The 14,876-nt window shown below is 43.8% G+C and overlaps 1 protein-coding gene across 1 annotated transcript in view; it reads left to right on the forward strand.

The window, feature by feature from the left end:
• DUSP16 (dual specificity phosphatase 16) overlaps nucleotides 1-14,876 on the forward strand; it is a 62,950-nt gene extending 48,074 nt beyond the window's left edge. The window contains exons 6-8 of the mRNA XM_030237700.2: nucleotides 6,460-6,619; nucleotides 7,304-7,427; nucleotides 11,175-14,876. Of these exons, the coding sequence (XP_030093560.2) occupies nucleotides 6,460-6,619; nucleotides 7,304-7,427; nucleotides 11,175-12,330 (1,440 nt within the window). The 3' untranslated portion in view covers nucleotides 12,331-14,876. The remainder of the gene's footprint in view (nucleotides 1-6,459; nucleotides 6,620-7,303; nucleotides 7,428-11,174) is intronic.

Here is a 14,876-nt window from a genome sequence, read left to right on the forward strand (position 1 = left end):
GTCCATCAAATTTCTCCTCCTCCATAAAAGAATGCAAAACAATAAGTTATTTACATAAAGTGTGTGAGAAAGTTTGTTACAAGAATGTAAACATCTGAAGGCTTAGAAAAATTTAAAAAATCAGGGCGACACCATGTGGGTCGCTGGATGTCCTCAGCAAGATATCCTCAACAAGATGAGCATTCTGGGTGCCATGTGGGTCACTGGACGTCCTAAACAGGGTGAATATTCTGGGTGCCATGTGGGTCACTAAATGTCCTCAACAAGATGGGCATTTTGGGTGCCATGAGGGTCACTGGATGTCCTCAGTGAGATGTCCTCAACAAGATGGGCATTCTGGTGCCATGTGAGTCACTGGAAGGAGTATCTGGTCTCCAGGGATCTTCCATCATGGCACATCGTTACAGCTTTGAAACAGCAGCGGTGGAGGCAGGTCACAAGCCATGGAAAGCTGTGGGAGAAGCAGTGATCCACACACCACAATTAATCTATGGGTCATGTAATATGAAATTTGGGTGTCTTTCTCCTTCATGCTGGGGCAGATGGAATGGTACATTCCCCAGGAACCTATCAACCCAACTGCCACATCTGCCATGACAGCAGGTCAAGTGCATTCCTGTCAGAGCTCTGACCCACTTGTTTTGGCAGGTCTTGGAGGTTGGCAAAATTATATTCATGGTTACAGTAGGACAAAGGAAAATTGTCTGGTTTTAGTTTTTTCCTTCAAGTGCCAGGAAAAAACAGCATTTAAACACCATGAACTGTATAATAAGGGATTACTGCAAACAAATCTTTGTGCACCTACTGAAATCAGTGGGGTTGTATAAAATGAGCTTTTATGGTTGCACTGAATTAAGAAACTTTTACTAAGTAATGTAAATTACTAAAAATTAGTAATTACTGCTCCAAAGAATAGGAAAAAAAATTATATACTTAAAATAGTCAGCAAAGTCATGAAATATAGCACTTTTCGGTTGCTGGACTATCAGATGTCTAAGAGAGATTGTCTCAAATTGCCATGGGTCTCTATTCCTGTGTGTATCCACAGATGTTTGCCTCCATGAGGAGCCAGCTCACACTGCTTCCAACCTGCACCTTGGGTCCCTTCAAAGGGAATTTTTATTCCTTGTGCTGCATGTGGCCTCTTGCCTCCCATGCTCTCTGACAGTCCTGTTCATTAGCTGAATCCCCAACAGCTTCACATTTAATGCATGGATGGGGTAGAGGGAAGGAGTGCTTCACCCTAGAATTTTGCCCTAATTACGTGCAAGGCTTATGTGTATGGTTTTTTATCCACATACAAACCTTAGCCCAGGAGCTATCATAGGTAGTCCTGTAACTGGATAAAATGTATGTACTTTGACCATTTTAATTTCATTTTCTACTTCTTTCAGTTTCTTCTACTTTTGCTCCATTAATAGGCAATTTTTCGATTTTTCACATTTTTAAAGGGGATTTTTGACACACAAGCAATAATGTAGAAGGTAATTGTGCTTTAGCAGAAAACATAGAGGATAATCAGCAGTCGTTCCATCTACTTTGTCCTTTAAAATCTTCCTTGTCTTTACTGCCAGGTAGCAAGTCAGCCATTCAATTCAGTGATTCACTTATGATGGATGTCAAAGCAGCTTATTACTCTTCCTACCACATAAGTAATTTATGGTCCTCAGCCCTGCAGCTGCAGATACTTTAGAATTAATGCAAGAGGAGCTGGTCAGATTTGTACTTTTTCACATGTTCTTGGGACTGAAAATCAAGGATTACTGTGTTTCCTGTGCTGTATGGAGAACCACACTGACACCACCTTTTCAGCTGTTCAGGAAGTTCATACCACCTGGTGTCATCCCTGACAGTCAGAGTTTTGGAAGTTCTTCATTGGTCACCTCTTAGATTTCTTACCCATTTTTAGGACAAATACAAATCTTTTGGGTTTGTAAATCTACTAAGTTTTTGTACCTTTTCCTCTTTCTTGGGCATGTCACTTGTTGGCTGCACTAAACAAGACCTGAGTGCCAGTGGCTTATCTACCTCTTATCCACATCTTCAGATTCCATGTCTGCCTCTGGAAAATGCAAAACTGTTTCCATCTTTAATACTGGAAAATACCAAGAAGCTGTGAAAACAAATTATACCTCTTAGAAAGCACTTGCTATTTTCCCCAATACCAGCAACTCCCAGTTTCCTGGATTTAACTAAAAGTTAGTGCTAGCCACACACAGGCACATTAGAAACACAAATAATGGATCTCTGCTGCTCCTCCTGCAACATGCTTGGCTTCTGGGAAGCCTGGATCCTGCACAGGGGCTTTGGGGAGAGAAAGGAGCATGACTGACTACACTGATTGCCCAGAAACACATGGGAAGAAATCTGGGTAGTAAAAAAACATTCAGGAGCAGAGGGCCAGAAACAAAAAAAGGCAGGGACAAGTAGCAAAGTGCTGTCTCTGTTAGGACAGTCCAGGAGCTGGTAAGTGGCTATGTTTGCAGGCTCTAGTTTAATGGCCTTGCTGGGGCTACTTAGGGACAGGAAGTCAGCTTTCTGCTAAGATTAAAATAGCTCTCTTCTATTCAAATCCAGATTTTAAAAAAATTGCTGAAAAATTCTAGTAAGAGTCCGCAAACTTAAGATGTAGTTGTATACTGACCTTATTTTTGCCTTTAAGTGCTGTGAGTTCTCATGATTCCTTCATTCACTAGACATACCAATTTCTCTGAAATGAAATAATCTCAAAATATCTGCAAAAAACTCCTAATCAGCACTAAGATCGACCTGATGAACTAAAGATGTGAATTTTCATCAGGTTTTGTCAAGATGAGCTTATCTGTTCAGAATCTTTATAAACTTATCTCCAAGTGCATGAGTAGGGAAATGCTTCTGTTGTTGCAGAACAATCTATTCATGACCTTTTCAGAATACTAATGCTATTTACCATTAATACCTCTGCTGATAATGCTTTATTTCGGAAAGATGCACAGCCACAAATGCTTGATTTCTGTCCTTTAGCAAAACTAATGATTCATTTAGGAAAGTCATAGGAGAATTGTAATATTTTTTGCAGATTTCTTTCTAAATGTTTAATTCTGAAAACATTCTATTTTTTTTTTTTTTCAGTGTTGGAATGCTAAAAATCCCCTAGGATTTCTAAGAGAAAAGTTTGCTGGTTTTGGGTCTCAGTGTGCTACATTGTGGTTATTTTCCTGTGATAGACTGGTGGCATTGCAAGACAGTATTTACTTTTACAGAAGATCTTCCTTGCTCTTTGTCAAAGAGAGGAAAATTGCATTCTAACCTACATAGGAGTGACAGTATCCTTTCTGAAAGTTAGTGTGACAGAAAGCAATCTGTAGTGTGGTTATGGGCCTGAAGGAGCTTCCTACTTGAACCTCATGGCTTGTGCCAGCATTTAAAATGTATAATTTTCTGCCTTCCCACTTGCATAACTATTCTTTCCTTCCAGAACTGGATTTTATTTCCTGGAACAAAATAACATTTTAAGGTGCTATTAATTTTCAGATTAAACAAGTCATAAAATGCAAATAAGCTCACAAAAGAGCATTTACCTTCTTTTCAGAGAGTTGTTAGTATTAGGATTTCTGGATCTTCCTCCCATCGTAATTCACTTTTTCCTCTTGGGTGCCTTACAATGAAGGCACTGTTATGGTTATTACACTGGAGCATGTCACAGTGGGAATGATTGATTCTTCAGAACAGAAGGAAGCATAACTTCTTTCTTTAGCCTCAGTCTGAAAGACAAGCACCTATATTTTGGGGTGGTTTTCTTGGCTTGTAGATTTTGGACTTTGGCGTCTGCAGCCTTCTTGTTCCATATGAATAATCAATCCTACATCAAAAACCTGGCATAACTGTGATGGCTGGACTCTGCAGCCCACCAGTGGTTATGTTTTAGAAGAAATAATAAGGTTTTCTATTCTTCCCAATTCAACACCCTCCCCTTAGCTATGTTCTTAACAAACCTGACTGTGGCAGTCCATTTGTTAGTGAAACCTTCACCACCCCCCTCTTGGTACCTGGAATTCAGGACCCTGCATGTGCTTTGTGGATATTCCAGTTGTTCCTCGCTCTCCTTCAAGCAGTGACAACAGGGAGTGAGCTGTTTGGGGTCAGTACTTCAGCCCAGTGAACTAAAGCCAGTAATTGTTTCCCAGGATTTGCTGCTGAAGAGCTTTGGGATCTTGGAAGGGAAAAGCTGTGTGGTCACCAACAGTGAAGTGGGCATGTTGGGAATCAGGGGTCTCCCTGGCACATTTAAGATACCAGGAGTCCAGTTAGTGCCCTGTGCCAAGAATCCCATTCCCACTACCTCTTCCCTCTAGATAATTCCCAATATTCCTGTATTTCCTTATAGCACTCCTGCTTTTAGGCATGTCAGTGTGTGAGAGTGAAATCCAGGCAAGGAAGGAGCAGCAGCAGCAGCTGTGGAAGGCAGGCAGGGCTGGAGAGAGCCTGGTGCTTCAGCTGGAGGACATGAAGGAAGGGAGAGGGGCAAACAGGGACTTACTGGGATTTGTTGATGAGAAGCTGAGCTATACTGGGAGTCTGACCCAGGAAATTAGCAAGGCAAGAAGCACTAAGGCTGAGAACTTACCTTGACACCTACAGCCCTTTTCCTTTCTTCTTTTTTTTTTTTATTTTGACCATTGCTGCAAATAATATTTCTGATTATTTTCTTTGAAAGGAATTTGCATCTCCTGTTCCCCTCAGATGGGTGTGTTCATGACATAATACATGTCCATTGGTTTAATGTGCCCACACCTCCATCCTCTGCATGTGCTGATATGAGGGACTTCAGATGACAGGTTGGAGGAGCAGTTCATTTTGCTCCAGGCAACAAAAATCAGCTCCCTAGCTGTAAATTCATGTAAATTTACAACCACTACTGGCTGGACTTTGTGCACTTTCCTCTGAAGTGACTGAAGTAGATTCACTTCTCTCCTGCAGCTCTTGGTTGTCACTCAGCATTTATTTTCTGCATGGATATCCCTGTGTGTGTGTTCATCCCTTGTACACATGCTGTGCCATGAGTGTGGGGTACCAGAGCTCAACATCACAGGTCAGACTGCTCTGACTGAACAGGACAGAGTTCTGGCTCTTCTGCTAAATAAGCATCTCCCTGTCTCTCCTCACTAAAAGATGTCTATGCTGGCAGAAAGAATTTGGGGAAGAATCAACCATTTGGCTTTGTGCCTTTGTATTTTTCTACTAGTAGGTCTCCAGTTGAAATCAGCAGTGTAAGAATTTTTTCATGCTGCTGCTCCTATGGATTGACAAACTTTATTATATATCTGCTATGAAAGAAAAAGGATTAAAACCAGATTTTGAGTTGTTTTCTTTTTCTTAATGTTTATTTTGAGATAAGAGTTTCCATAGAAATCTGGCCAAAAGCTCCCCAATGTTTATGTTCAGTGTAAGTAGTGTCCAAGCCTAGTGTTGCATGTCACTTACTGCCAGATCCTCACTGAACCATGGCACTTTGATAAGCATTACTCTAACAGGCTAAATTGCTTTTATGTGTCAAGATGCTTCCTTGGAGGAGACTGGATGACTTGTGGTGGAGCCGTCTCTACTTTTCCAGTACTTCTTCCATATTTTCTTCCAGTACTTCTTCTTTTTGTACTTAGGTGCCCACTGCATCACAAACTACTTTGCACAACTCTGAATACCATGCATAAGGCAACATGCAGAAAAGAGGTGCCTCTCTTTTATTTCAGTCATGAAAGCTGACCTACTTAAAAGCCCAGGTGACTCTTAAATGTACACTGAGTGTGTCTTTGCTTGTTCCTGTGACATTTCTCTGAGAGGCAAGAGGCCTAGAGACTGAAAACTGAAATTGTACATCACAGAGCAGGACTCCTACAAAATGCCACTCAGTGCTGTGTGGAAATGCTTTAATTAAAGATCTTAATCTCTTTCCTTGAGGTTCTGAGAGAGTTTTGCACATTCTCTTAGAAACAAGAAACTCCTGGACTTAAGAGGTGACTGCAGGAGGCATCCATTTCATTTCCTATTTCCCACCAATATCTCTGATGGGGCAATTTCAGTCCTAGATATGTGATCTGGAAAACACATATTCAGGTCAGCAAACCGCATGGGGAAGTGTTTGTTGTCAGCTTGCATGCTGAGAATTTAAACCAAAGTAGCAAAAAGTTCATTCTCTTGGAAGTGATGCTTCAGAGTAGCAGAAGGTATTCCACCATTACTTCTGTTCTTTGTTAACTTTATTTTTATGGGATTTGCAGGCCATATGTTATTTGGACACACTGGATGTCTCATTAGAAGTTGTTAAAAGAATTCAAAGCTCAGGAGTTGGCTTTTTCCTAGAAGAATGTCCCTTACACAGCTAGAGCAATTCCAACACAAATTTCAGTTTGGTCTTTAGCTTTGTAATGTGCCAAAGGTACCATTTGACTTTTCTAGGCTTAATCTTCCTCTCTTTCCTAGGAGCTGATGCAGCAGAATGACATTGGCTACGTCTTGAATGCCAGCAATACTTGTCCAAAGCCTGATTTTATTCCAGAATCCCATTTCCTCAGAGTGCCTGTGAATGACAGCTTTTGTGAGAAAATTTTGCCTTGGTTGGATAAATCAGTCGATTTTATAGGTGAGTAGAAAATTTCAATTCTCTCTCTCAAACAGTGTTCGAGTTTCTCTGTGTGTCTGCTGTGCTGTTTTGGCTGGAGAAGCCCGGAGTTCCTTCTGGGTAGTGTGAAAATACCCTCAGGATCTATGGACATGATCAGCATCACTTCATAAGCACAGGAGCAAAAAGTGAGGAGATTCTGCCACTGCATGTTGCTGCATTATAGAACAAAGACACTTCAGAGCTGCTTTCAGGCAGTCTTGTAGCTGCCTGATGTATGACTGCAGAGAGTGGGTTAGAAATTTGGACATCCAACCTCTGCCTTTACCTTTGGGAAGTGAACTAGCCATGTCTGAACTGGCCAGATTGTTCCATCATGAATGCTTGCTTTTTACTTGCATATAAAATTAGAAACAATTACCTTTCCCAGACATCTAAATAGGGCTGTTTATGTGCACATTAAAATGAGCTATGCAGTGACTGCAGGATATTTCCTGTGTGTAGTCATGCTTTTTCTATACTCAATGCTACTACACACTGCTAGAGGAAATAAGTGAGTTTTGTTTCAAGCTTCCATGAGATTTGCAATTAGCAGTTCAATTGGTAGCTCTGAATAATTTTCAATAACACTGCTTTCTTTAAAAACTTTTTATCCTGGTATGATGCTGCTGAGTTTGACAGTTGCCAATTTTTTTTGCCATGTAGAAAAAGCAAAAGCATCCAATGGCCATGTGTTGGTGCACTGTTTAGCTGGGATATCTCGCTCTGCCACAATTGCCATTGCATACATCATGAAAAGAATGGATATGTCCTTGGATGAAGCTTACAGGTAGGGACAAATCTTCCCTTCCTACTAACTCTTGTGCCTGTTGCCCTGTTTTTAGGGTGGATGATAAAAGGTTCTATGACCAAGGGTAGAAGCAGACATTTTGTCTGGTAGTTCATTGGCCACATTTGTTTTAAGCATTGGTTTCCTCCAGAAACAAATTAATGGTATTGAATAGATATCACACAGCTCATATTAATTGCCCACTGCAGAATGATCTTTGATCCAAACAGGCAAATACATGGAATGTAAACTGCCTATTCAATGTATATGTCTCATCCTGCTTCTGGCCAGGACGGGGTCAATTTTTGCAGTAGCCAGGAGAGGCATGGCCAGGACCTGGAGGTTATTCTGTGCCACCTCCTGTCACTGCTGGGAGCAGGGGAAGGGTCACTTCTGAGGCAGGGTCAGATGTTCTGGGGCTTCCATGTGGTGTGAATCATTTGCCTTCTTTCTCACACCCTCTGTCATTACTATGGTGCTGTTAATGTTCATTTTCTAATCTCATCACTGTTTCCAGTAAATTGTTCTTATCTCAGCCCATGTGCCTCCAGCTCTCCTCTCCATCCTGCTGCAGAGGAGCAGTGCATGGTTTGGGAGTGTTTTGGTGGGAGCATCATTGCTGAACCACAGCTGTTGTGTACAAACACACACATGTGTAACAGCATCTTGTGAGCCACAGGGAGAGCAGAGTGGTCAGGGGTGAAGAGAGAACTGAGGGTATTTAGAGCCACACTTAGGACAGATGCTGGGCTGGATCTGTCTCCTGCAGTTTGGTAGTGCTCACAAAGAGCTGCCTGAAAGTGAAATGCCCCGGAATGGAGAAAGCTTCTTTGTTGCTCTTCAAGTCAATCAAAAACTGTGTGGGAAAGCATTTTGAAGTATCACTTCATTTGGCATTTGGTAATATTTGTGGAGACCCCCTTCCCTTTCCTCCTTTACATAGACCATTTTTTCTCTGGGGTTGTGAACACTTTCCTACCTGCCAGGTATTTTGGTTGACTTCTTACTTTATTTACTTTAACCAACTGCTTTGTTGTGTTGTACAGAAAATGATGATTTTCTTTTTGCTGGACTCCCTGGCACAGCTCCCATCACTGTGAGGAGTTATGCAGAACCAGTCTGAGTAATTGCCCTGGAGGAGGGGCAGAGGAGCCCCTTTGGAATCACTTTTGTGTGATTCCAAACCACCATCCCTAAAAAAGGGATGAGGACAGAGAGATGAGCACTGGATAATGCCATGTGGAGTGGGATTTCCACTGAAACTTTTCTTTTAAGCTGTTGAATGTCATTATGTGTGCAATGAAAAAACTGCAAGTAAGAGGTGCTTTAGCTACAGCTCTCTCCTGCTGTGTTTACACACTTCCCACATTTCCTTACTAGAGCCTGCTAGTAGCTTGGTGTTGTGCCGGAATTTTAACATGGAACAGGTTTGGCTGAGAAGTTAAAGCTCAGTTTTTCAGGTACAGATAACAAGCATGAATTACAGTCAGTGTGGACAGATACTGTGCAAGGTGTGAGCTCAGTGAAAAAACCTGCCTGGTCTCAGGCTGTAGTGGCTGAGGGCAGAGCTGTAGAGAACTAAACACTGCTAAAATGCACACACTCCAAGGAACTTCTTCAGGGAGCTCCTAAATTCCTCCATGAAATATCTGCATTAAATTCTAGTTTGTATCTTAATCAAAAGCATGAACAGAGTGTGAAGGATTAATCCCACTAAGTCTTTTTCTCTTAGGAGTGAGCAACTGCTGTGAAATTTAGATTATATTCTGTCATATCAATTTCCTTTGATATGGCTCAGGGAGAATCATCTGCAGAACATTTCACTCATTGGTTTGGGATCACTAGTTGGCCAAGCTTAAAAGAAAAATACTTTTCTTTGAATTAGTGGAAATCATTAGATAAAATGTTTGTATGACACTATTACAAAAATTAAAAAGTGATACTATTACTTGAAGCCAAAGTCAAAGAAATGAACTTTTTAAATCTTTTGTATAATGGACTATTTAACAGAAATAAACGTAAGAATTATACATTTCATTTTGAGATGAAAAAGCTTGCAAAGCTTTAAAACTTGTCAGGGGATCCAGCATGCTTTCCCTACTCTTTTCATTTTTAAAAATTCTAGTTTTAAATCTGGGACTGTCCAGTATTTTGGAGAGAGAGGAGAAAGTAGAGATTAGGAGAAAGTGAAAGAACACTTTGTGCTGGGGAGGCTACCAGAACACAGGCAAGAAGGACCTTCCTTTAATAACTAACCCAAATACAACAATTTTGATCGGAAAAAAATTAACAAAGACTATGAATTCCTGGGCAAACTGCTAAAAAACTTCACATCACATGCAGTTTCTCCTGAGGAGACTCACTAGATTTCTCCATTTGCCAGTGTTACACTTCTTGGTGGAAGTTTCCACTATCAGCTTGTGCAATCTGATATTCCAGGTCATAGTGTCAGCTTGACTACTCCTAGGATTGTTTGTTCTCTGGCAAATTAAAAAAAATGGTAATAAAAAATGCAAGTTTTGACATTGTTCATGTGCTAGCATGTAGTCACACACACAAGTACACCTTTCCATTTTTCTCACACTGCTTTTAATGACTGCACACTCATCTTCTGTACACTTCCCCAGACAGGTTTTATTTTTAATAGTATTTAATTTTCCCAGTGACACATTATATGTGTGTTTGTACTAGATTTAGTTCCTCAAGGTTTCTTTCCTTGTTAATTCTCTTGTCATCTGGTTAAGCATAGTTCCAGGAATGTTTCTTAAAAAAAAAAAACAAAACCAAAACTGGAGGGCTCCTCTGTTTTGCAGCCTGTTAAAAGCAAAGTACTTATTTATCTGTATTGCAAATCAGACAGGTAGAAAAAAGCTATTTATATTTAACTTTGAAATAAATAATAGCAATCATGTGATACAAGTCTTTTGTACATTTAGAATCCTGGTTCAGCAAAACATTTTCCCTACCATTGCTCATGCAGTGCATGAGTGGATTGGCACACCTGAGCCAGCCAGGCTGCTTCCTACAGCACCCAAAATACCCAAAACAGATGAACTCTTATAGGGATTTGGCAATCTGGTTTCCCTGTACTGCTGAACCCCTGCAGGGCTTGAGAGAGAGTTTTTGTTTTAATGCTGCATTTGCACCTTTCTAGTTTTGGTCACCCCCTCAGTGGTCAGTTACAGTGTGGGGCAGAAATCACTGGCACTTGCTGGACAAGGTCAGAATGTAGCAGGGCTGTCTGTCCTGCCTGACAATGACAGTAGTGACATGAGAGAGGTGACAGGAACATGTGATGTCACTGGAACGGTGGGGAAGGTGTCCACTCCCTGTGGCACATGGGAAGTGATCTCTTGGCTAAGCTCAAGTGCTGTTCGTGCAAGACTCCAGGAGTTCTTCACTCTGGTCAGAAACCAAGGTAACCAAGCAAAGATACCAGTAATAAGGTAAATACAAAAATTATTCACTTGAATCACTTGTGGGCATCGTGAAGAGTTAAAATGTTTATTTCTCCCCACACTTTTTAGCCAACTTTAAACTACAGAGACAACTGAGAGCATGCAGCAAGCATAATTCTGCTTTAAACTGCATTTTTAAACTCCATCCTCAAGTTACTTATGCTTGACTGAACCTTAGTCCAAGTTAAGAACAGGCTGTAGACATTCACAACATTCAGTGTAGGGTTATCTTATACCTGAACAGCAGGCTCTTGAGTTAATTCTCCCTTTGTTTGTTCCCTCTTACCAGATTTGTGAAAGAAAAGAGGCCAACCATTTCTCCCAACTTCAACTTCCTGGGCCAGCTTTTGGACTTCGAGAAGAAGCTTAAGAACCAGAGCGGCCAGCCTGGCCACATCAGCAAGCTGAAACTCCTGCACTTGGAGAAGAGCAGCGAGCAGGTGCTGGAGGGCGGGCAGAGCAGCCTCTCCCCCAGCCAGCTCTGCCTCTCCGCCGCCTCGGAGCTGCTGGAGCCCAAACCCACAGACACCCGCGGGCACCCGGCCTCGCTGGAGGACGGCCCGCTGGTGCAGGGCATCAACGGGCTGCACGTCTCCATGGACAAGGTGGAGGACAGCAACCGGCTGAAGCGCTCCTTCTCCTTGGATATCAAATCCGTGTCCTACTCAGCGAGCAGCAGCTGCGTCACCGCATCGGCGCAGGGCTTCGCCTCCTCCGAGGACACGCTGGAGTACTACAAACACACGGCTGCCCTGGAGGGTAGCGGCAAGCTGTGCCAGTTCTCCCCCGTGCAGGAGGTGTCGGAGCAGAGCCCGGAGAGCAGCCCCGACAAGGAGGAGGCGGCGGCGCGGCCGCAGGAGGCCCCGGGCCCGTGGCCGCTGGACAGCCCGGCCGCACGGCCACACGCGGGCCGCGCCGGCGGCAGCGCGGCCGCGCCCCGGCCCCTGCTGTACCCTCTGCACCGCAGCGGCAGCGTGGAGGACACCTACAGAACGAACTTCGTGTTCGGGCTCTCCACCAGCCAGCAGCACCTGGCCAAGTCCGCCGCGGGGCTGGGCCTCAAGGGCTGGCACTCGGACATCCTGGCCCCGCAGCCCTCGTCCCTCACCAACAGCTGGTATTTCGCCGCCGAGTCCTCGCATTTCTATTCGGCCTCGGCGGTGTTCGGGGGCGGCACCGCCTTCCCCGCCTACAGCTGCAGCCAGCTGCCCTCGGGCTGCGAGCAGCCCAGCGCCGTGCGCCGCCGGGCCCGCCAGGCTGACCGCGGCGACTCCCGGCGCAGCTGGCACGAGGAGAGCTCCTTCGAGAAGCAGTTCAAGCGCAGGAGCTGCCAGATGGAGTTCGGGGAGAGCATCCTGTCGGACAACAGATCCAGAGAGGAACTGGGCAAAGTGGGCAGTCAGTCAAGTTTTTCAGGCAGCATGGAAATCATTGAAGTGTCCTGAGGGGCGGAGGCTCGTGTGACTGTGGCAGAGCTGCTCCCCCGGCGTGTGAGAGGTCCCTGTAAATCTGAAACTTTGGGTAAAGAGGTGGGGGAGGGAAGAACCGGAGGCTTTGCTGGGAGCCAGAGAAAAGTTGGTACTGCAGGGAAGTCACCACGGCCTCTGCCCGAGGAGACCAGGGTTGCTGCTGGGCTTTTCTCCTCTCCTTTCCAGGAGAAGGGTAGAACATTTCACAGACCTTTCCCTGTCAGAGGAAGCAATTCTGTGCAATGGATTGCCCATCCTTTCAGTGGCTTTTAACAAGGAAGCTCTCTTGGTGTCAAACCCTTCCTCTGCTTCCACTGAACCATGCTCTTACCTGTCAGAACTAGTTTTGTTTTTCCCTCCCCGTGCCCCACGTCTTCACCAGTGCACCTTAGCCCTGACACTGAGCCAACCTCTGGAGGGAGACCTTTTTCCTATAAGAAAAGGAGACTGGGAGCGATTCCAAAGGCCATAGGGACCGGTTACAGCAAGGCTGGTCTGAACACACTGTTCAGACAAATGTAAATACTGGTGTAACTATTGTTCTAATGAATAGGCTTTAGGTGATTCGCTAGAGAGCTGCTTCAGAGAAAAAAAAACCCCAGTACCTCAAAAATACATAAAATAAACTAGGGCTTTATGGCTGCCACATGCTGGTAGTGAGTCCATAAACAATGTGAACAAGTAATGACTGGCCACGTTTAATTTTTTTTTTTTTTTAAAGCTGTCCACGCACAAGTGTTTCAGTTGGCTCAGCAGCAATTCTTAAAAGAAGATGAATGAACCATACTTAAGACTGTTTCCCCCGGTCTTTTGATAAAGTATTTCTATTTTTGATACTAAGCTGGCTTCTGGGAGAGGGGTAGCTGCTTTGGCTTCTAAGTTATAAAGGAGTGGTTGATATGTAGAGCTACATGCAGGAGAAGTGGCTGGTACGAGTGGCCACAATACACTTTTCTTGCCCATTAACAATTCAATTGCTGAAAAACAATTCAAATGTTTAGGGGTTTTTTAAGGTAAAAATGAGCTGGGGTGGGCTTTTGTCCTTAACTGAGCAGTTCTAGGGTGGAACTGCAGATGCTTAAGGCTCTACCACGTCCTCACCCTCTGTAGCCCAGGGCAGACACCTCCATCTCGAGGAGGTGTCACAGCTCTGGTTTCACAGGAGATGAGGCACAGCTCTTCTCATGTTTTTTAACAGCTGCTTCCCCTCCTACCTTGGCTGCTGCTCACCTTGGGCTCCGTGTGCACATTGCCACGAGGTTTATGGTCAGCGAAGGATGGTACCAGAGCCACTGTGTAAAGCTGCATCCTTCCTGCCCCCAGGGCCTTCCCCAGCACCCCTCAGAACAGCTTGAGGGTAAACTGTATTCTTTTGTCCCATTTCAGTGCAGGCAGCTGAAAATTGTAGTAACAAATAATTAACCCTGGCCAACAGCTTTAAAAAAAAAAACTGTCAGCAGCAAACTGAAGCCCTAATTCAAGTCAGCAGCTTGGGTTATGTTTGGGGTTTTTTTACTGTAAGTTTAGCTAGTTTGTGACTCAAATCTCAGGTTTAACTATATTGAAAAGTGGAGAAGATTTTTGTCATTGTTTTGTTTTGTGGCTAGGATGTGACTTTAATTTCCTACAATGGACCGTTGAAAATAGCACTGAAAGCTACAGCATTGATTAACTTGATCCTAAAAAGTGCAAAAGCACAGAGAGAGGAGGCACCAGGAGTCCCTGAGCCCAGAGGCTCTTTGTGCTGCGTGTACAAGAGGCTGGACAAAGGGCCGGGGCAAGGGAGAGGCTGACATCACCCTGGACACTGTGTCAGGTGCTGGCTGTTCATTGAACGTGCTGCCACTTGTCTCTGTTTACATCTCCAGTGGAAGTGATCACATCACAGCTATTTTCAGCTGTGTGTGTATTTGCCTGTGTTAACAGCTGAGCAGGGCTCCTCTCAGCCACATTTCAGGAAAAGCGGGGGCTTTGATTTAAACCAGTTAATGGGAGTTAACACGTATCAATCCCTAGAGGCAGAAACAGATTCTTCCTCTTTTGTGCTTCCTCAGACATGTGTGTTCTCCCCTTCTTTGTGTGTTTGGGGTTGGTTTGGTTGATTGCCTTTTGAAGAACTGAAATCTGGTCTTGTGGCTCCTCGTGATTCCCAGTGTGTTCTGGATGAATCCAAGGTGTAGGCTCAGTACTTACAGGGGGCAGGTTCCCATAGGAGGAAGCCTTAACCCCACAGGGTGGTGCCCTGGCTCATACCTGAACTAGAGTCCTGTCCCTGAACAATACTGGAAATGGTTGGCAGAAGGCTGAAAAGCAAAATGGAGGATGTGAGAGAGAAAAATGTGTACATATTCACAATGAATATAACGTATGGCATTTGGTGTGTGGCATACTTGGCATGTTTGGTGTATGGCAAGCTGGTGAAATGGTTCAGAGAGATGTGAGTTTCTCATCTTGTTGTGTCATGAGCATTACATGTATGTTATGATGAAATAAAATCAGAAATGGTACCTGTTTATACAGAA

This window comes from Serinus canaria, chromosome 1A (genome assembly GCF_022539315.1).
Source record: "Serinus canaria isolate serCan28SL12 chromosome 1A, serCan2020, whole genome shotgun sequence".
NCBI lineage: Eukaryota > Metazoa > Chordata > Aves > Passeriformes > Fringillidae > Serinus > Serinus canaria.